The sequence below is a fragment of the Apiospora marii genome, assembly GCF_038362585.1.
Source record: "Apiospora marii strain CBS 49790 chromosome Unknown utg000004l_segment0_segment0, whole genome shotgun sequence".
Classification (NCBI taxonomy): domain Eukaryota; kingdom Fungi; phylum Ascomycota; class Sordariomycetes; order Amphisphaeriales; family Apiosporaceae; genus Apiospora; species Apiospora marii.
Window position 1 is genome coordinate 671,441 of NW_027117375.1, and position 20,293 is coordinate 691,733.

The 20,293-nt window shown below is 55.6% G+C and overlaps 6 protein-coding genes across 6 annotated transcripts; 1 reads left to right on the forward strand and 5 right to left on the reverse strand.

The window, feature by feature from the left end:
* Window positions 1-68: 68 nt before the first annotated feature.
* On the reverse strand, window positions 69-1,981 carry PG985_006151 (uncharacterized protein; the record flags this gene model as incomplete). The annotated part of the gene is made up of 4 exons (XM_066825920.1): window positions 69-645; window positions 701-782; window positions 836-1,540; window positions 1,609-1,981. The coding sequence occupies 4 exons, from the start codon at window positions 1,979-1,981 to the stop codon at window positions 69-71; spliced, it is 1,737 nt and encodes a 578-aa protein (XP_066685527.1).
* A 2,306-nt stretch (window positions 1,982-4,287) lies between these two features.
* On the forward strand, window positions 4,288-5,992 carry PG985_006152 (uncharacterized protein; the record flags this gene model as incomplete). The annotated part of the gene is made up of 4 exons (XM_066825921.1): window positions 4,288-4,459; window positions 4,522-4,899; window positions 4,975-5,152; window positions 5,239-5,992. The coding sequence occupies 4 exons, from the start codon at window positions 4,288-4,290 to the stop codon at window positions 5,990-5,992; spliced, it is 1,482 nt and encodes a 493-aa protein (XP_066685528.1).
* Window positions 5,993-6,384: 392 nt separating this feature from the next.
* On the reverse strand, window positions 6,385-7,311 carry PG985_006153 (uncharacterized protein; the record flags this gene model as incomplete). Its single annotated transcript, XM_066825922.1, has 1 exon — window positions 6,385-7,311. The coding sequence occupies one exon, from the start codon at window positions 7,309-7,311 to the stop codon at window positions 6,385-6,387; it is 927 nt and encodes a 308-aa protein (XP_066685529.1).
* A 2,639-nt stretch (window positions 7,312-9,950) lies between these two features.
* Window positions 9,951-11,467, reverse strand: PG985_006154 (uncharacterized protein; the record flags this gene model as incomplete). The annotated part of the gene is made up of 6 exons (XM_066825923.1): window positions 9,951-10,091; window positions 10,163-10,438; window positions 10,489-10,601; window positions 10,666-10,777; window positions 10,835-11,094; window positions 11,155-11,467. The coding sequence occupies 6 exons, from the start codon at window positions 11,465-11,467 to the stop codon at window positions 9,951-9,953; spliced, it is 1,215 nt and encodes a 404-aa protein (XP_066685530.1).
* Window positions 11,468-12,460: 993 nt separating this feature from the next.
* Window positions 12,461-14,162, reverse strand: PG985_006155 (Bccat5; the record flags this gene model as incomplete). Its single annotated transcript, XM_066825924.1, has 4 exons — window positions 12,461-12,644; window positions 12,707-13,500; window positions 13,563-13,714; window positions 13,796-14,162. 4 exons carry the CDS (start codon window positions 14,160-14,162, stop codon window positions 12,461-12,463), a joined length of 1,497 nt encoding a protein of 498 aa, XP_066685531.1.
* An 802-nt stretch (window positions 14,163-14,964) lies between these two features.
* Window positions 14,965-17,217, reverse strand: PG985_006156 (bifunctional catalase-peroxidase Cat2; the record flags this gene model as incomplete). Its single annotated transcript, XM_066825925.1, has 1 exon — window positions 14,965-17,217. One exon carries the CDS (start codon window positions 17,215-17,217, stop codon window positions 14,965-14,967), a length of 2,253 nt encoding a protein of 750 aa, XP_066685532.1.
* Between the last annotated feature and the right edge of the window lie 3,076 nt (window positions 17,218-20,293).

Sequence of the window (20,293 nt, forward strand, 5' to 3'; positions counted from 1 at the left end):
TTTAGGGTGGGGTGTGGGTATACAATGACTTCCGCTAGTGTCGAAAAGGGGGATGAGGACGACTAAAATTAACAGCCCGTCGGGATCTCCATCGTTCTGATCCAGTGCGAAACCTTGCCGGTGCCTCGCTCATCAGACACCCTGATCACGGGGATCACCTTCGCATCCGTGGCGGCCGCCGCAAGCTTGGTGTCCAGGTGCACCTGAGGGGCTTGGGCCGCCGTCCGCGAGGCGAAGTCGGCCCGCAGCCGCAGGTCATGAGCCTCCGACTCCTGCCACTGGCGGAGAGCCTGTTGCTTGCGCTCCTCGCTGCGGGGCTCGAAGGCCATCTGGAAGGGATCGGGCTTGATGATGAGGAGCGAGTTGGACTTGTCCAGCGGCACTGGCAGCTCTTGGCCAGTGAGCGGGTCGACCTTAGGCTTAAGGTTGAAACACCACATGAGGGCTCCGCAAGCAATGACCAGTTCATCTTGAGTCAAAGTCATGCCAAGGCACTGACGCAGCCCCCAGCCAAATGAGCTCAGTCCCTTGATGGTGGGAAACTGCGTCAGAGGCTCTTGGTAGGTGGGCCAACCCGGTTGCAGCCAGCGTTCTGGCCGGAAGTTGTCTGGATCGGGGTACTTGGCAGGGTTGCGCAGGAACGCCCTGAGACCTGTTGTTAGACTAGAAGCAGAAGGGGCGGTAGTCATGGGAGTCTCACCAGTCGAGGGGCAATATACGCGTGCCCTTGGGAATAAAGTACCCCATGTACATGTCGTCAGCTTCGGTCTCGTGAGCAACACCTATCGTGATGTGAGCATAGTCTTCCAATGGGCTTTGACCTGGCATCTCCTACCTGTAGGGACATTAGGCTTCCAGCGCATAGTCTCCTTGATACAAGCTCGAAGAACAGGTAACCTGGGAGTATCGTCGAGAACCGGGGGGCGTGCTCCGCACACCTCATCGATCTCCTGCTGTATGGCCGCTTGCCACTTGGGGTGGTGGACCATGGCGACCAGGAAGTAAGACAGAGGACCAGCCACCGTAAAGATTCCCACAAGAGCTATCATGCCAATCGCCGTGGCAGCTTCGCGGTCCCCCGAGAGCCTCGCCGACTTCTCGGATTGCTCCAGGTACTGCCGTGTCCAGCAGGCTCGCTGTTGGCCCCTTGCCATGTTGTTGCGAACAGTGTTCAGGCGTTCCAGCCACCAGTCCAGTTGCTCGTCGTGGCGCTTGATTTCTGCCTTCTTCCAAGGGTTGATGAAGAGCGGTAGGTGCCATAGTGGTGTTAGGACGTTGGTGATCGGACCAGCCGGAGACATCTGTGTCAATAGGCCCCATGCACTGGGCGTGCAGTATTCACTGAGGCTCGGGTCATCCCAGGTGAGCTTGCACATCACCTTGGCAGCCATGTCCTCGAGGGAGAAGCCGAAGCCGTCCGGGTTCTCAATGAGCCTGGCCATCCAGCGCTTCGCCTCATGAACCATGACGCCGTGGTACTGAGCTTGGCTGGCTTCGGTGAGGTAAGAGTGTGTGAGCTTGCGCTGGCGTGCCCAGAATTCTGCAGTTAATTGGTGTCAGTTGTGGCTCCTGAGCCTCGGCTGGGGGTGTTGCCGTTGGCAGACTGACCATTCTTTCCCATCAGCGGCAGATACTCTCTCTTGGAGTCGAAGAGGGACTTGACCGAAGGCCTATCGGAGTTGTACTTGGCTCGCTTGACCAGCAGCTCCTCTGCAATCTTCTCCTCCGAGACGATGAGGAACTTGGCGCCAAGCATTTCCGTCATGTAGAAGCCGCGGTCCTTGGCATACATGTCGGACCATTCCTTGAACTTGAGCCACATGAACTGGATAGGCAGATCGTGGATGCGGCCGATGAAGGGCATCTGCCGGGGCCCAATGGGCAGCCTGGCATCGTTGAGTTCCAGGTAAGACTTGACGGTCTTGTAGATGGCAAAGCCCACGAGGGCTGCGCCGAGCGCTAGGATGGTGAGCAGCTGCATCGTCGTCCAGGAAACAGGGTTGCTTGCTTGGTTGGTGTTGGAGGGGTGAGGACGAGCGCGTAGAGAAACCACGGGACCGACTGGTGATGCCAGGCGGGCGTAATGGTGTTATAGGGGTGGTCAGTTAAGGTTGACAGGTCCTCTGGATGGACTGGTGTAATCGTTGGGCGGCTACTCGGAATCCTGTATGACAGCTAGACTCGAAAGCTACATGGTAGTTGCAGGCCTTTGCAGCAGTGGCAAGTCGGACTGTCAGATCGAGGGCCGTTCTATCCAGATCGAGGGCTCCCAGGGCTCCTAGATGCGTGCAGGAGGCGAGACAGAGTTTACGTGATCCTGCGTGAGGTTCTTATTGCTAGGCAGAGGAGGCGACATGACAGTTCTCCTCAAACCTGGGATATAGTATGATGTGGTTCGAAGACGAGATTCACTTTGGTTTTTTAAGATTTGGCCAGGCAAGAAAGAGCAGCCCAGACCACTGGACCACTGGTTGGGAGGGCTGACAGTTGGAAATTCCGACTCTCTCGGGACACGTCCATGGGGGACCAGCTATCAAGATCCGGCTCTCGCGTCGTAATCTGCTCCGCACCCTCGATTGACGGCTGATGTGAGCCATGAGGCGGGATGGCCTGCCGTACATCCGTGCGACAAATCCCAGGTCGGCGAAGGTGGTGGCCGTGGGCGTGGGCGTGGGCGTGGGCCGTAAAAAAAAAGTCCAGCAAGCACGCAGCTGCGGTAGAGAGGGAAGGGGGAGCCACTGCATCTGTTGAGACTGGCGGCGGGATTCTAGCACGCCAACCTTGTCTCGGTCTTGGTTTCGGAGGCGGTCACACTGATACAGAAGCTTAGCCTGGGCTCTCGTTCACAAGTTGCACTCAGAAGCGGGTGACACCCTTGCTGAACGCATGCAGGTTTGATAGCACCGAAGAACAAGCATCTCAGGATCATGACGTTGGAGAACGGGGGAGCGATCAGCTCATCCCGTCCCACGGTATCTGAGTTCTCTTCTTCCATCCCCCCACCTGGTCATCGTTTTCTGCCAAGACATAGACATGGCTCATCTCCATTCGTGGGAGACGTGATGACGCCTGTATACCTATCCAAGATGGAAGGAGTCCGAAAACGTATTCTCATGGGGGTTGAGGATCGGGGATTGGGATTGCTCCAACGACGCCGTTGCTCGCCTCAAGTTGTGTCCTTATTCGCTAATGTGGTCAGGCTGACGTACATCGATAATCTGAGTTGCCTGCTGAGGTACCTTTCTGCATGATGTAGTAGTATTTGATGTATACGTACCGCTGTGGCATTATACGGTAGGTACATATCATATCATATCATCAATTGATCAATCTCACCCCCCATCGCCAGAGAGCGGGACGACGGCATGAGATCCGCCAATAGATCAGACAGGGACCAGGGACCTCCCAGTGTGCCTGTAATCGATGTTTGCTTTTTTGACCCCTTGTTCTTTCCTTTACCTAGGTGAGTGAGATGTACTGTAGGTAGTAGTAGTAGTAGTAGTAAGAGCCAGCTGCACCTACCGCCTGCACATACTACTACATTGATCAATGATTCCATCCAATTGATGTACTACTATGTACATTCATGCTTCGCTAGAAGCTTCCTGTGGTTCCACCGGCGGGACGGCACTCGGGGGATTTGACGTCTTCTGAGACATCGGAGTCGGTCCAGTCTCGCCTCAGCCAATCACGACGGGACAATTCAGACTTTCGTAGACTTTTCGTAAAGAAAAAGAGAGCCCATAATGAACGGCCCGTCCCCAAAGGCTTATTTATTACCCTCCTGGGATGCCGCTCCTGGATTGGGGGGGGGGGGAAGCGTTTGCAGCGATCGGCCTGGACTTTCTCGCTTGGGATTTTGGGATTTCGGGACCCCCCCTTAGACTCCTTTCGCATCGACCCCCAAGTCTCAGATTTCCGAGGGAAACAGCGCTGAGTGGCCGCCCCCCTCTTCCCCCTACTCATCCATCCATCCTTCCCTCCACCCCACTAACTTCAGCTGGTGAGCACATGTAATGAGTAATGCTGGACCTGCAACCTCAGAAAGTCCGTGGCCCACCCACGCAACCAGACTACCGGGCTATGGGCACATCATCGACTGATGGCCGTGGGCCTGCGAAGGGGGAAGGCCGTCTTGTAGCCTTGCTATATACAATGGCTCCGGGCAGGCAGAGAGCATTGCGGCCCGGGATAATTATTTTGTACTCCCTCAACCCATGTTCATAGCTTGCAACTCAACTCCATCTCCCAGTCCTCCATCCATAAATTCAGTGATTTTGCCACACCATGGGTTCTATCGGAGTCAACGAGTCGAGGCCTGTAGGGTCGTACCCTCCCTCCGGCATAGACGTCCTTATCGTAGGCACTGGTCTTGCCGGCCTCACAGCCTCTATCGAGTGCGTACGAAAAGGCCACAATGTGCGAGTTCTCGAGCGCAATGCCACAATCAACACCGCAGGTAAGTCATGCCAGCCATTCACCAGCAGGGCGTCTGTATAGCATACTGATGGCTTCTCCCAGGTGACATGTACTTCATGGGCCTCAGCGCCACCAAGTTCTTCAAGCACTGGCCCGAGATGTCGGCCGAGTTTGACGAGATCTCTCTGCACAACGCGTGGATCGAGACCTTCAAGCACAGCGGCGAGCAGATGATCGCGCCGCTCCTCGTGTCGGACCGCCTGCGCGACGCCGGTCTCGATCCGGACACGCCGCCAGGCACCTTCCAAATGCGGCCCCTCGTCTACAAGATGTTTGTCAACCAGGTCGAGCGCCTCGGCGTCGAGGTGCAATTCGGCAAGCGCGTCGTCGACTACTTCGAGGACGCCGAGAAGGGCAGGGCCGGCGTGGTCACGGACCAGGGGGAGCGCTACGAGGCGGACATCGTTATTGCTGCCGACGGTAAGAGACCACAAATTAAACGCCGTTCCCTAAACTCAAAGTCGAAACTGAAACTGACCTTTGTCCGATTTCAAGGTGTCGGCTCCAAGAGCCAGAAGCTGGTCGGTGGCCAAGTCCGGGCCATGAGCTCCGGACGCGCCATGTGGCGTGCCGCCTTCCCCCGGGAGCACATCCTGAAGCACCCCGAAGTGCGCGAGTTCTTCAGGATGGCGGGGCCCAATGAAGACCAGCCCATTATCCGGACCTGGCTCGGGTATGTGACCTCCCCTTCCCCTGCCATACCATTTCCGACCGCTCGTGTATCGCCGGCTGACCACATGATGACGACGATACGCACAGCCCCGGCACCTACGCCATGACCCTCTCGCGCGCCGACACCATGATCTGGATCATGAACCACGACGTGACGGGGTCCGAGGAGGAGAACTGGAACCACACCGTCGAGGCCGACGAGGTCCTGACCAACATGGACAAGGGCGTGGGCCCGCAGCCCTGGGCCCCCATCTTCAAGGAGCTCATCAAGCTGACGCCCAAGGAGACCATCATCAACTTCGAGCTCTTCTGGCGCAACCCGCAGCCGTCGTGGATGTCCCCCGGCGGCCGCGTCGTCGAGATCGGCGACGCCGCCCACTCCTTCCTGCCCGCCTCGGGCAACGGCGCCACCCAGGCCATCGAGGACGCCATCTCCATCGCCTCGTGTCTGCAGATGTGCGGCGGCCCGGCCAACGTCGCCGAGGCCGTGCGCGCCCACGTCCGCTTCCGCTTCGTCCGCAACTCGTGCGCCCAGAAGCTCGGCTTCTCCAACGCCGAGCTCCTCCAGGACACCGACTGGTCCAAGGTCAAGCTCGACCCCCGCAAGGCCCAGCCCAAGCTGCCCAGCTGGGTCTGGGGCCACGACCCGGAGATCTACGCACACGAGCATTACGCTCAGTGCGTCGCCAGCATCCGCGCCGGCGTTCCCTTCGACAAGGACGACAGCTTCCCGCCCAACTACCCCCCGGGCTACAAGTACGAGCCCTGGAGCATCGAGGCCATCATGGACGACGTCCGCGCCGGGCGTCCTGTCCAGCTCGGCTCCGGCAACTGGGACTAAAGCCTCTTCTCTTGTCGTCTCGCTATTCGGGTTATTGTTCACGGCAAAGGGCAGCATTCATCGGGGTTGGTTGCGTAAAGATAGATAGGTAGATAAACCATTTGGAGTGTAGCAATATTTTGAATTAGTCTCCTGTTTCGATGCGGGTATCGTACTCCTCAGCCCAACGCTTGCTGTTCGCTTGCTACATGTCAAGGAAATTGTGCTGCTAGAATAATATATAATGTATAACAAAAATCAAATTGCGCAGGTCCTCTCTGTTCCGAACCCGGACTATATATCGCATCCACGCGGGGAAAATATGTACAAGTACAGAATCAGTATGCCTGGCCGTCAAGGCTCCCGTAGGAGCAAACACATTCATAGTATACACTCGAAGGTGGGGAAATCCATTATGCCAGGACTATGACGGTGGTCGTCGGGCTTATCGAGACTTGAGGAATCGGCTGGCCGGCGGCTGGCGCAGATGGGGCAGGAACATTGGCCTTGGCCGAAGTGGCCGGGACAGCGCCTGCACGACTCGTCGGCGCGGGTGCAGCTCCGTTGCCAGGGTTCAGTGTAACGGTGCCCGAGGGACCGATGGAGACCTGGATAGGTTTGGCCCCAGCAGGGGCAGACGGGGCTGGTGCAGCGGGAGCCGACGCAGCCGGGGCGGACGAAGCCGGGGCCTTGGCCTTAGCTGAAGTGGTCGGGGCGGCAGCCTTGCTGGAGCAGGCACTGCTAGTTGGTGCAGGTGCCGGAGCCGCCCCGGCTCCGTTGCCAGGGTTCAAAACCACGGTGGTCGTAGGGTTGATCGATACCTGAGGAATGCCACCGGCGGCGCCTCCAGCTGGTGCTGATGCCGCAGGGGCCTTGGCTTGGGTGGTCGACGCCACTTTGCTGGTCGGGGCGGCAGCGCCGTTTCCGGGGTTCATCACCACTGTCGTCGTCGGGTTGATCGATACCTGCGGGATGGTTCCGGCTCCTCCAGCTCCTCCAGCCGGGGCGGAAGGCGCCGCGCCGACTGTCACAAAGATGGTAGTCGTGGACGAGAAGCTGGGTTCCGCAAGTTGCGACGCGCTCGCGGTGACGTAGACGAGTTCGGTCTTGGTAACGGTATCGGGTGCGGCATTGCGCTTCGAATTCGGGTTGGCAGCAGTGACGGTCACAGTCACGGGACTGCACACCGAAGATGCTCCGGTTGGCGCCGCATCGCGTCGTTGCGCCTCCTCAAAGGCAGCCTGGTTGAGATCGGCCACGGCTCTTGGCAAAGAAGAGACTGGGCCGGCGGCCACAATAGTGGACATGACAGCCAAAGCTGTAGCGTACTTGGCGACCATCTTGATTAGACTGTGGAGGCTAACGAGCAATAAAAGAGCGAGCGAACGAGCGACCGGAGGATTCGATAAACGTGGCGAGTAATGGATGTTTGGATAAAAGAGCGGATAGAATCGAAGCTATACAGCAAATACACGGGTATTTCTGCTGCACAACGGTGTCAAAGGGGGGGTCAAAAGAATGAATAATCCCGCTCAGCAGGCTTGTGAAGAAGCGAGAAAGAGGGGAGTAGAAAGGAAGCTATTCCTAGAGAAATAGGAACGCGTTGAAGACGGGAGGCGATTTAGCGATACACGACCAAAAACATCTCGAGAAGGGAAGAATAGGAACGGGAGTCTCTCTCTTGAGGCTCTGGCACACACCCGGCACATCGGTATAAGTGGAAGAGGCTCAAACGCCAGAGGCCTGTCCGCCAAGACGCCAGCGACTCCAGCGACTCCTGAGCGTCCAGAGTAGGCGATGGCCAGGGCAGAAGCCAGGGTTGCAGGGACTGCGGGCCTGCAGGTACTGCACTGCACGGCGCTGGGATTGGCTCTCGGGGCCTCGGGAATGCCAGGGGCTGTGTCCCTCTCTTTCGGCAGGGACAAGTTACAACGACGGATGGTACATACATGTAAGTATGTAGTAACTGGGCCAGAGCACGTTTCGTTCTTTAGCCCGGCCTCTTCTGCACCACGAAACACATACCTACATAGTCGGTCGGCTGATTGTACCTCTGTCCTACGGTGCTTGAGGTGCACCAGCGCGACGATTCGAATACGGGCCTAGGAGATGCAGCCCAAAGGTGGTAGCAGGAGGGGGGTGAATTTTGCGGTGGTGTTTTGTTTTAGGACGCTGGTCCAACCGCTGGGGAGAGGTTCTGAAACGGGGCTCGTCTCAAAAGGCCGGTGATTAGTGGAGGAGAGGGCCGAGGAGCCAATGGCGCCAGTGGCACCCTGCCTAGCCTGCCAGCGCCCAGAGCAGTACCCAGAGCAGAACAAGAGGGCCACCCAAGTACCCAAGTTGCAACCCGCCAAAACCCAAGACGAGATAGACTCGAGATAGAGAGCAAAAGTTTCAAAGTTTCGTCCGACGTAGATGAACTTGTTCTTTTGGCCTGGTCGGATCTGCGACCATCTACACAGGGGATCGCGATCGTTCGGCTTCCTTCCTGAGCATTATTCCAACAGGCACGCATCACGGTGGTTCAGCGGATGTGAGAGGGAGAAGATCGCTGAAATGCTTAGCCCTCGTGCTAACTCAAATGGTCCCCAGAATTCGACTCTTTGCGGGTCTTTCGGGATATTCTGGCCTATGCTTTAACGCCAATGCTCACCTTTTAGAAATTAATTAGATTAAACAGTCATGCTTCCTCTTCCATCATCGTGGCAAAGCAGGATCTGATCCAAAATGAATACCACCTGGCAGGACCGGCAAATTACAAGTCGGCGGGGAGGATGCGCAGACCAAATTGACTGATTCTTGATCGTAGCCTGCAAGAGGTCATAATTACCTGCGCATGTGGTTCATTAGGTTCATTGGACAAGACCTGTCACATCGTCAACGGACGGCCTTGCAAGCCGCCGCCAAGAACTGGCGAATAAGATAGCTCCATCCTTACGCGCGACAGATTCCTTTGACGCGCCACTGTTGGATCCGGGGGCCGGGGGCGGCGTCTAAGAACGGACACGGTCCCGCGCCACTTCCTCCAAAGACCGCGCGGATGAGATCAAAATATGTACACCATCTACCTACCATCCATCTACCGCCTATCTGATCTACATATAGATAGATACCCATTATCCGACTGCCACGTCTTCGAAGCGGCCGCAGCTGCTATATGCTTATTTGCACCTCCGTTCCGACCTCAGAAAGTGGCTGACTGTATTACCGTGCACCTGCCCGAGTCATTGCAGCTCGCCTCTCTCCCTTATCCATGCGCAGGCTCTGCCAGTGGCTACCTACCTACCTATAAGATGTAGGCAACCAGGCACGGGAGTGGACCAGCCAGCGTGTAAAACCACTCAACCCGCTCGAACTGCCTCTCCGGCTCCGTCTATTAGACATAAAGCTAATCTGGACGATGCTTTGGTCCGGTATCTACTGTAGTCCCGCACAGGAGGTTGAATACTTATGGCCAACATGCCGGGAAAACCTCTGACCGGACGAGCTCTCTCATTGCGACAAGCGACAAGTCTGCGTAGTAAGTACCTATACGCTGGGGATACGGTTATTGAGGTCAGGGTCTAGGTATACCGTGCCCCTGAAATCTGGACCCTCCCCGGAAGCAGTGGTGAGTGGGGGACTGGAGCATCAACGTCGCGCACCCCCCACAACACTCAGGATGCGGTTTTGAGCCGCCTCTTCGCTTATACATGTACGTTACTGTCGTTAATGTCGTCAATGTCGTTACTGTCGGCAAGCCGCGTTCCGAGGTCAAGTTACCACGAGGAGCTCACCGACCGGTATTCAATGTCACCACGGCAAATCTATCCATTAACCCTGCAGTATGTATGATTCTACTCAAAACCCGCGACGGGAACAATACGTTGCCGACGGCAGTAGAGACCACGATTTCATGCCAGACGTAGATATGTCTGGTCATGAGCAGTGAGACCCTCCTTGGACTCACTCCTAGCTTGTGGCCGACGGATCCCGCCTCTCAAATAGACGGGATCAAATACTGCATGCCCTGCCAGATCTCAATGCTGCTTGGCCGGATCTGGTCTGCCGGCAGAACAAATGAGCTGCCCCTAAGTTCGATTGCCCATGCATATGTGGTTCCGGCGACTTCTGTCATGTACTGTGATAGGTATGGTCAGATACTCCCTTTTCTAGCAAATGCAGTGTCGGGAAAGACGCGGCATCACTTACGTCTGTGCTGCCTCCCGTCGCCGCATAGAGAGTCGAGCAGATTGGGCCATAGGTGAATCTCTTCCCATAAGGCTTAGCAATGGCGGACTGCAAACCACCGGCCAAAGACTCCTGTTTGGCATCATTGGAGGCCCTCTTAGAGCAGGTATAGCCGTACGGGAGAAGGATGTACTGGCCATACGAGTGGAAATCAATATAGAGCCTGATCCCCTTGCCAGCTGCGAGCTTGTCGGTAAAAGCCTTGAGCACCTTGACCTCGGGCGTGTCGCCAGCAGCCTGGCCTTTGTAGTCCTCGGCGAGGGGTTGGTTGAGGCGCCGCCGGAAACTTCCCACTTGTAGGGCCAGTTCCGGTTGATGTCAGTGCCCTTGGCCGAGGTGCCAGATCGAGGCATTCGGTTCTTCCGCCAGAGTCTGTCACCGCTTTGGGTGTAGGTGAATCCTGTTGCTAGTAAGAAGCGAGTTCTGCTAGATTGCAAACACAACCTGCACCAGATCCTACTCACCATCGGGATTGACGACGGGGAAGAAGTAAAAGTCGTACGAGTCCAAGAAGCCCTTGATCGTGGCGTTGTTGCCATACCCCGAGACAAGTTGGTAGGCGAAATATTCCACCACCTAGTCGCCGGTCAACGGGTCTGAAACGCGCGGTTGTTCGCTTCCCACTATGCTTACCATGGTGGCAATCCACTCACGGGCGTGGACGGTGCCGTGGATATAGACTGCCGGCTTCGAGCCGCTACCACCGCTCCCCCAGAGGTGAAGACCAGTTATCTGGCGTCCCTCGTACGAAGCTCCAATCTCGAGGATCTCGGAGTTCTGCGGAAGAGCCGACTGCAGGTCTTTGAGGAAGCTCAGGTGATCGCTGTAGGAGTGATAGCTGTTGAACCACGAATCACTGGGGAGAGCATCGGCGGTGACCTCCTTCGCGAAAGCTATGTGGAAACCCGTCAACACCTCCTTGGGCTAGGTCTGGGAACGCATGCTACACTCACAGCTGTAGCTGACCAAGGGACCCTCGGCGGCGATAGAAGCGCCGAGGTCCTCGTCCAGGACGTCGCTGGGCAGGCTCATAGCTTCGAGGGCAGCGACATCGCCGGGCGCGACGGCAACATCCATGTAGTCGGCATGGCTGCGCAGCTCGAGCGTCTGAGCCAAGCTGGCAATCTTGCTCTTCAGTGACGGGAGTCCCTCTGTGGCGTTGAGACGGTAGATCTTGAATCCATCGTAAACGGCTCGTTCCGGGAGAGGGGCGACAGCCGTTGAAGCCAGAGAGGCCGCAACTAAGATCGCCTCGAGAAATTTCATGGTGGTCTAATACTGGTCAAGCTGAGTGGGAGTGGGACCTGAGATGTAAGACCAAGTTGGGCGGAAATCTGGGAGGACTGGCAATTAAGTACTCATTAGCATATTGATCGATGTTGTGGGGAGAGTGGCTAGGAAGGCTTTTGTTGTGATCTCTACAAGGTTCATAAAGATCGACCCCGATATCACCACGGAAGGTACACCCTGGTCAAGCAGGAACCAACGAATGTAACATAAAATGGGCAGGTCCAGACAGGCAATACTTAACAAACGAAATGGCAATCGGCATCCGCTTGGCTTCCAGTTCTGGCAGGACTTTCTCTGTCTCATCAAAGTGGTTGGTTGGCCATGACGTGATTAGATTAAGTAGAGTGAAGACGCATGTGCTATCGCAAATACCACCTCCCTTAGTTGTTTGCCCTCTCGGTTTTAGGTATCAATACAACTACCAGTGAGTGCAACAGCTCACAATCTCGAATGCATCAACCGCGATGCAAGGCCCCGTCGACTCGCCCCCTCGTTTGCCGGCAAAGGAGGGGGGCCGAGGGAGGTGACTCGCTGGTTGCCCCTTGACCTGCCAATTCGGGCATTCATCTAGACCCTGGGCCTGATCATTGTTGGGGTATCGTTGTCTTGGCTGCAACTCTACGCTAAGTAGCTTCCTAGCCGAGAAGTAGCTCCGTTGGTACCAATAAACTTGTTCAAGTCGTTGGTTGTTGATTATAGGGGCCCGGTCTGGTAGCATATGTTGGTCTATATGGCCTGCGCATATGCATTGTAGACCACCAGACTTGGCATGGCAAGTGGTCAGTTTCTGACAACAACGTCGAATTTTTGGAAGCATTAATTTTTCCACTTTGATATTATTGCGGGCATATCCAAGAATACAAATTGTTATTGAACATGCTATATTATCATACGAGTCATAAGTGCATTCGAGACGCACACTCTGCTAAGCAGAGCCTGTTGGAAAGCTCTCCTCACCCTGCGGTCTGACTACAATTTGGGCACGCTCTTCTCCGTGGCAGATTCGATAGCAGCTCCAAGCTCGGAGTTGACGTGCGAGAACATTTCATAGGTGCGGCGGCGGGTATCAACATGGGCGTTGCACAAGTGTCCGGCGACGTTGTTGATGTAGTTCTCCTGCTGGCCGGGGGTTCTCCCAAGAACCTTCCACAGCCTGAAAACCCGGTTAGATACGTTGTTCAGTCACATAACGGCCGATATTGGAATGGAACTTACCCGTTCGCCTGTTCATAGTCGTGGGGTTGCATATCATCAAAGAGGGCGTTGACGGCCTCGCCCGCCCACTTCTCGTGGGGATTAGTCGGCCTGATGGGCTTGTACGTCAGGGGCCGGTAGCTGCTCGGGTAGTTGGGGTTGGCGCCGTAGTTGCCATTGACAGACATGGCGCCGTCACGCTGATACGGGTTGAATGCTTTCAGGGGGGCATTGACGGGGATCTGCTGGTAGTTGACGCCGAGGCGGTGTCGGTGCGTGTCAGGGTACGAGAAGAGGCGGGACTGGAGGACGGGGTCGGCCGACGGCTCCACGCCCGGTACCAGGTGGCTCGGCGCGAAAGCAACCTGCTCGATCTCGGCGAAGTAGTTCTCGACGTTTCGGTTGAGCGTCATCTTGCCGAACCGTCGCAGAGGGACCTCGCCCTGCGGCCACACCTTGGTGAGGTCAAAGATATTCCACCTGAACTTCTCGGCTTGCTCGGGGGTCAAGACCTGGACGTATACGGTCCAGCTGGGGTGCTCACCCCGCTGGATGGCCTCGAAGAGATCCTGGGTCGAGAAGTCCGGGTTTTCGGAAGCCAATTTGCCGGCCTCCTCGTTAGTCAAGGTCTTGCTGCCCTGGTCCGTCTTCAAGTGGATTTGGACATAGACAAAAGAACCATCCGGCTTGACGAACTTGTGGGTGTGTCCGCTGTAGCCGTTCATGAACCGATAGGAATAGGGAGTACCTCGGTCAGAAAATAAATGCATGACCTGGTGAATGGACTCGGGGTGGGTGCTGAGGTAGTCCCAGAACTAGTGGGAGAGCCCTGTTAGCGGCATGTGCTGAGTGAGTGAACAGCTGATGAGGCACTCACCATGGTAGCATCCTTGAGGTTGGTCTGGGGGTTGCGCTTCTGCGTGTGGATGAACAGTGGAAAGTTGGTCGGGTCACGCAGGAAGAAGACCGGCGTGTTGTTGTATACCCAATCCCAATTGCCCTCCTGGGTATAGAACTTGACTGAGAAGCCTGCAATGTCGCCCATTAGCTTCCTTGTCATCGTGACCCGAGCCAGCTAGGCTCGCAGCAGGTCGATAACCATGTGCATACCTCTGGGATCCCGTGCGCTGTCGGGCGAACCCTTCTCGCCGCCGACGGTCGAGAACCGCGCAATGCAAGGTGTCTTCTTGCCGACGCCCGTCAACATGTCGACAGAGCAGATATCACTGATATCGTCTGTAACCTCAAACTCGCCATAAGCGCCTGCACCCTTGGCGTGAACCACGCGCTCGGGGATACGCTCTCGGTCGAAATGGGCCAGAAGATCAATCAAGTGGAAGTCCTGCAGCAACAGCGGCCCCTGCGTGCCGACCCGTTGCCACTTGCTTGGGTTCTCGACCGGGCATCCATTGGAGGCCGTGTAGACCGGCTTCTCGTCATACTTGAAAGTAGAAGCGGGCGCACTGTTAGCAGCCATGATGTTGATCTCTTCTTGTCTTGTGCTTAGGTAGGTAGGTAGGTAGGTAGGTGGGTGGCAGCGCGAGTATTCGAGTTACAAAGATGGTCTCAATACATGTAGTTGCTCCGTTGACGGAAGTCTTTCAAACCCCCCCAAATCAACGGCTAAATAATCAATAAGCAACTACCGGTACACCACTGAAGTCATGGGACACCACTTAACATATGTTGCCCCTCTTTCTTAGGTAACCCTGGTGGCTGGGCTCTCCGGGTGGGTTGGTGGGGTATGGGGTATGATATCAGGGGCCAGGGTCGTGAACCAATCACAGATATGGTATTTGCAAATTACTGCTGGATCAACTCGAAGAGGCTTAGGATACTGGGTCTGGCACCTTACCTATGTAGTAGCACTCGGGTTTTTGCGAATGCCCTCTGTAGTCCGGTTCCTGTCAAAACTGAAATACACGCCAGTTTTTCGCTATGCAGTCTTATACCTTGAGCACCCCCACTAAGCAGCAGCTATCAAAAAGCTTTACATTGATACATGTAAGGTAGCTTTTTACTTGCGGAAATAATCCCGGCAGGCAATAGGTAAACTCCAACACTCACGACGGCAGACGACGACGACAAATTATTACTCAAGTGTGAAGTTGATTCGAACTACACATACTAGTATGAGGTAGATATTCAGCTCCTACAAGGTTTAGGCAATCGACTATCAATAAGGGGGAGCACTCAATGGAAAATCCCACAGCTCGTAGCAATCAACCTGACAGTTTGAAATGGCCAATCTGGGGTGATACGTATTCAACCAACTTCGCTTATTTCTTCAAGTCAAAGCGATCGAGGTTCATGACCTTGTCCCAAGCTGCCACAAAGTCCTTCACAAACTTCTCGCTTCCGTCGGAGCTTCCGTAGATCTCGGCAAGGGCGCGGAGCTCGGCGTGCGACCCAAACACGAGGTCAGCCCGCGTACCAGTCCACTTCTTCTGTCCAGACTTGCGGTCGATGCCCTCGTAGATTTCCTTGTCGCTTCCCGACGCCTTCCAGGCAGTGTTTGTGTCGAGCAGATTGACAAAGAAGTCGTTGGTCAGCTGACCAGGTCGGTTGGTGAAGACACCATGAGCCGATCCATCGTAGTTGGTGTTCAGGGCTCGCATACCACCGACAAGCACCGTCATTTCAGGGGCAGTCAGAGTGAGGAGGTTGGCCCTGTCGACCAAGAACTCCTCAGTTCGGACACGGGCAATGGACTTTCCGTAGTTGCGGAACCCATCTGCTTGCGGCTTCAGGTGGCCTACCGAATCAACATCTGTCTGCTCCTGTGAGGCATCCATACGACCAGGCGTGAACGGGACCTTGATGCTGCGGCCAGCGTCCTGTGCCGCCTTCTCTACGGCGGCACCGCCTGCCAGCACGATCAAGTCGGCGAGGGAGATCTTCTTGCCGCTGCCGTTGAATTTACTTTGCACGCCTTCCAGCGCTTTAAGTACCTCGGACAATACTTGGGGATTGTTTACGTCCCAGTTGCGCTGAGGCTCGAGCCGGATGCGGGCGCCATTCGCACCTCCGCGCTTGTCGCTTCCGCGGAATGTAGAAGCCGATGCCCATGCAGTGGAAACGAACTTGGACGGCTCGACACCTGTGGCAAGGACTTCTTTCTTGAGGGCGTCGACGTCATCCGCGTCGACGAGCGGGTGGTCGACAGCCGGGATGGGGTCTTGCCAGATCAAGTCCTCTGAGGGGATTTCGGGCCCAAGGTATCGGCTACGCGGGCCCAAGTCTCGGTGCAGAAGCTTGAACCACGCGCGGGTGAAAACGTCGTGCAGCTGGTCGGGGTTCTCGTAGAATCGACGAGAGATCTTCTCGTAGGCTGGGTCGTAGCGGAGCGACAGGTCCGTGGTGAGCATGGTCGGCTTGATTTTCTTGGAAGAGTCGAAAGCATGAGGAACGACATCATCAGCGTTCTTCGCGACCCACTGGTTAGCACCAGCTGGGCTCTTGGTAAGCTCCCATTCATTCTCGAACAGACTCGTGAAGTAGCCATTGCCCCATTTCGTGGGAGTGGTGGTCCACGTCACCTCGAGGCCACTGGTAATGGTATCAGCACCCTTTCCAGAGTTGTAGCCGTTGGCCCAACCGAGGCCTTGTTGCTCGATGGGGGCGTCCTCGGGCTCCTTGCCGACGTTGTCCGAGCTGGCAGCACCGTGGGTCTTGCCGAACGTGTGGCCACCGGCGATGAGCGCCACTGTTTCCTCGTCATCCATAGCCATGCGGGCAAACGTGGTTCGGATGTCATGGGCGGCGGCAATGGGGTCTGGGTTGCCATCAGGTCCCTCGGGGTTCACGTAGATGAGACCCATATGAGCGGCCGCCAGCGGCTCCTCAAGCTGACGAGGCTCGGAATGTGAATTCGCCTGGCCCCCCTTTTTCGTGGATTCGTCGCCATCGACGACACCGGAGCCTTCGACGCCCTTGACGCCGTTGGCGTAGCGGGTCTCGTTGCCCAGCCACGTCATCTCCCGACCCCAGTAGACCGACTCATCGGCCTCGAAGGTGTCGGGGCGGCCACCGGCAAAGCCGAAGGTCTTGCAGCCCATGGACTCGAGGGCGACGTTGCCGGTCAAAAGCATGAGGTCAGCCCAAGAGATCTTGTTGCCGTACTTCTGCTTGATGGGCCACAGCAATCGGCGGGCCTTGTCCAGACTGACGTTGTCAGGCCAGCTGTTGAGGGGCGCGAAGCGCTGCTGGCCGTGGCCACCACCGCCTCGGCCATCAAAGACACGATAGGTTCCGGCGCTGTGCCATGCCATGCGGATGAAGAGACCGCCGTAGTGGCCAAAGTCGGCAGGCCACCAGTCCTGCGAGTCGGTCATGAGGGCGTGCAGGTCCTTCTTGACAGCATTGTAGTCCAAGCTCTTGAATGCTTCGGCATAGTCGAAGTCGGTGCCCAAGGGATCGGACTTGGAGGTGTTCTGGCGGAGGATGTTGAGCTTGAGTTGCTCGGGCCACCAATCGCGGTTCTTGGTGCCGCCGCCGCCAACGTTGCTCTTAATGGGGCACTGGCCAGACATGGTTTTGGAGGAGTATAGCTTGATCGAATGGATGGGTTTGTGTAGGGGGCGAACCTGTGGGTGAGGTAGGCGATGGGAAGGGAGGATTGCGGAGAGAAGGGGGAGGGAGGGGAAGCGAGATGGGCAGGCGACGGGGGGCCGGGACTAAATACATCTGGATGATTCTACAGCACCAGGGCTCTCAAGCTCAGTCCAGTCCAGTGACTCCAGTCCAGTCCAGTCGGGGTCGGGGTTTGTGGCCGAAACAGCTAAAGAATACCGTTTCTGGCCAGAAAAGGAGTGTATCAAGTATGTACAAGTCGGGTAGGTAGTTGCGGGGTTGGGTCCAACAGTTCAATGTTGCAGGGCAAACATTAAGTGGCACGGTGACTGACTACCTGCAACCTCCTTACGAGTACATGCAAGCGATGAGTCTGTGAGTGGCGGGATGCGGACGCGGGTTGATTCACTCTTATCACTAGGACCGTTTCGATACGCGGGGTAGATGCTGGCCTTGTTCTTGTTCGTCTTTACGCTTTCGGTCAATTGGGCGAGTAAGGTTCGAGCTATTGCATGTGTACTGTACCACGTACTTGCTTGCGGCCAGGATGTTTGGTACTGTAGATTCTCGTGGCAGTGTTCCGGCTGTCCATTGACCTGAGAATTGTCAAATGGCGTCCCCCGAGGTGATGTATGATAAAAGCTAGGCTGCCATTCAGTGTATATGATACTCAGCAATGTTGTGTGCTTACATTGATACATGCTGAGATCCGTCTGATACCTGCGACGAATCGAACAAGGCCCCCAAGACCCGATGTGTCAATGGTCATTTCTTGGGGGTGGGTGGCCGGCCGTTTGCCATTACTATCTGTCGCCGAGCAAAGCTTCCATCAATATCCCGAGCATCATGGAAGGGAGCTCTGGTCTAAAAAGCACTTACTGGTACAGTACTAGTAGAGCTGGCTGATATGGGGGAACACCAGGATGAACGGTGGGGTTTCCTAAACCCAGCCAATAGGAATTACGGCAATGCAAGCTCATCTCCAGGCCCTCCACCCGGGTCCATCGACCCCGCGGGATCTCTGGAATCAATCACACCTCTTATTGGCAGTGTGGGGCCCCGATGAGATGCTATGTACATGTCCCGCTCCAAGCACTGGAGGGTCGCTGGTCGGCCTCGGCTCCCACGGAAAAACCCCTTTGCTCTCACAACCAGAATGACCTGTGGCCAAGCCTCAGCATCAATGACTATATGACTTCTGTATAGAAATCCCACAATTTGAAGAGCTAGGTCCCGCTAGTTGCTGGGTCCTGAATCATCAAAAGGCCCGTCGCTCAAGACTTCCAATGCCCGAGTGAAGTCCCTGACTGATCACCATCCACAGTGCCGCCCGCGTTGTACCGCAGTGGCAGTCGACTGATTCGTATGCAGCGCATGCAGCTTACGGCAGCTGTTTCGGCTGGTTTCACCAACCCGACTGTTGACGACTCGCCGCTGTGTCGTCAACGAGGATACTGAGAGAGGCAGAGGCGCACAACAGGCGAACTGACAAATCCATTATGCAGCCACCACCTGGCACCTTGGAGCAGCGCCAAGCACCAGCAACTTTTCCCGCCGGTTTACGGCTGCTTGAAGACCAGCCAATCGGCATCTATCCCCTTGATTGCCAAATACCGCATTAGTTGTGGGGCGATTCTATACTTCAACTTATGTTGTTACCTGCGCGCGTCACAAGTCCTCGACGGCGTGAACTCTCACCATCCGATCATATCTGATATTCTGATTTGAGCGGAAGCTGGTCCCACAACTAATGCGGTATTTGGCAATCAAGGGGATACGTTTGTCACATTGGCTGCTTCGTACATCTTGCCCTCCATCGATGATTCCCGAGAATCGGCCGCACAGAGACCCCCCTTCAGAAGCCCCCTTCCCCAAAAAGGCGTCCCGCTGGGTTGAGTTCTGGAGGGGCAACCGATCCCTTACCCACTCCTCCCGCAACCTGGAGAACCATCCGCTTCTCTCCACATGTCGCCCAAGTGGGCCTCGCCATCATTGGCCCTCAATGCCATCCACCATCCCTTGCCATGGCAATGGCCGAAAGGAAGCGTGTACCAGTAAGTTGGTGTCTATGAGGGAACCAACGACGCAAGCAGCTCTGACAGATGCCGAACTTCGTTGGTTTCGCCTTCTGCCAAGTCAAATTGGAAAGTTTTCCATACTATGCGATTGGCTTCCGGCACTTAGAACCATTCGTGGTACATAGGCTATACGAAAAGGCCGTTCTTTTGGCATACTTGCCGACTTAACTAGTCCATACATCAGATGTTTGGAAATATGCCACTCTGAGCCTCTGAACTCCGACGGTGACATATCGGGCTTAGTCCGAACCGGCGTTAACAGTTGCAGGTCTTCAAGGAGAAAAGGTTTCAACCCTTTCTTCTTTTTTTTTTTTTTGTTTTTTTTTTTTTCCGACCGACAAAGTTGTTAAGTTGATATGATCTTTGAGGTGATTGTTCGTATGAATAGCCCTATGTTTATCCCGTCTTGGTTATCCCTACGATGAGATAATCTGAGAGGTGAGATGCAATACCCCTTATCAAGGGTAGCCAGATCAAAACAAGTACGGAAATTTGTTCGTTTGGATACCGCGGTGGCAGAAGCAACAAGCAAGATCCGAATAAATCAAGACATCGTCTTGTTGCGCTAGTGGTCCTCGTTAAAGTAGTTTCCTTGAAGGCTTTTGGTCATGGCGCCGTAGGGTCCCCCGTCGATCTGCATCATCCTCGAGTGACCGCTGATAAGCATCACTGGAGTTGGACTCGTAGTTGAGTTTTACACGGGACTTCTTGGTCTTTGGCATACGCGGCATCTAAGTGTAGGATGAGTTTTTTCGAGGCGTTTCGACAAAACGTTCGTCCTTAGCTCATGCAGGCAACTTCCGCTGCTCACTTGATTGGCTTCTGTACGGCTTGTACTTTAGGCCTATATTATGAACACAGGTCAGGCAGTGGCCGAGGAGTGTATACACTATGTAGCTGCTGGATGTCAGCATCCGTGGCACACACCGCCGTCATGATACCATGCCCATGGTATCTT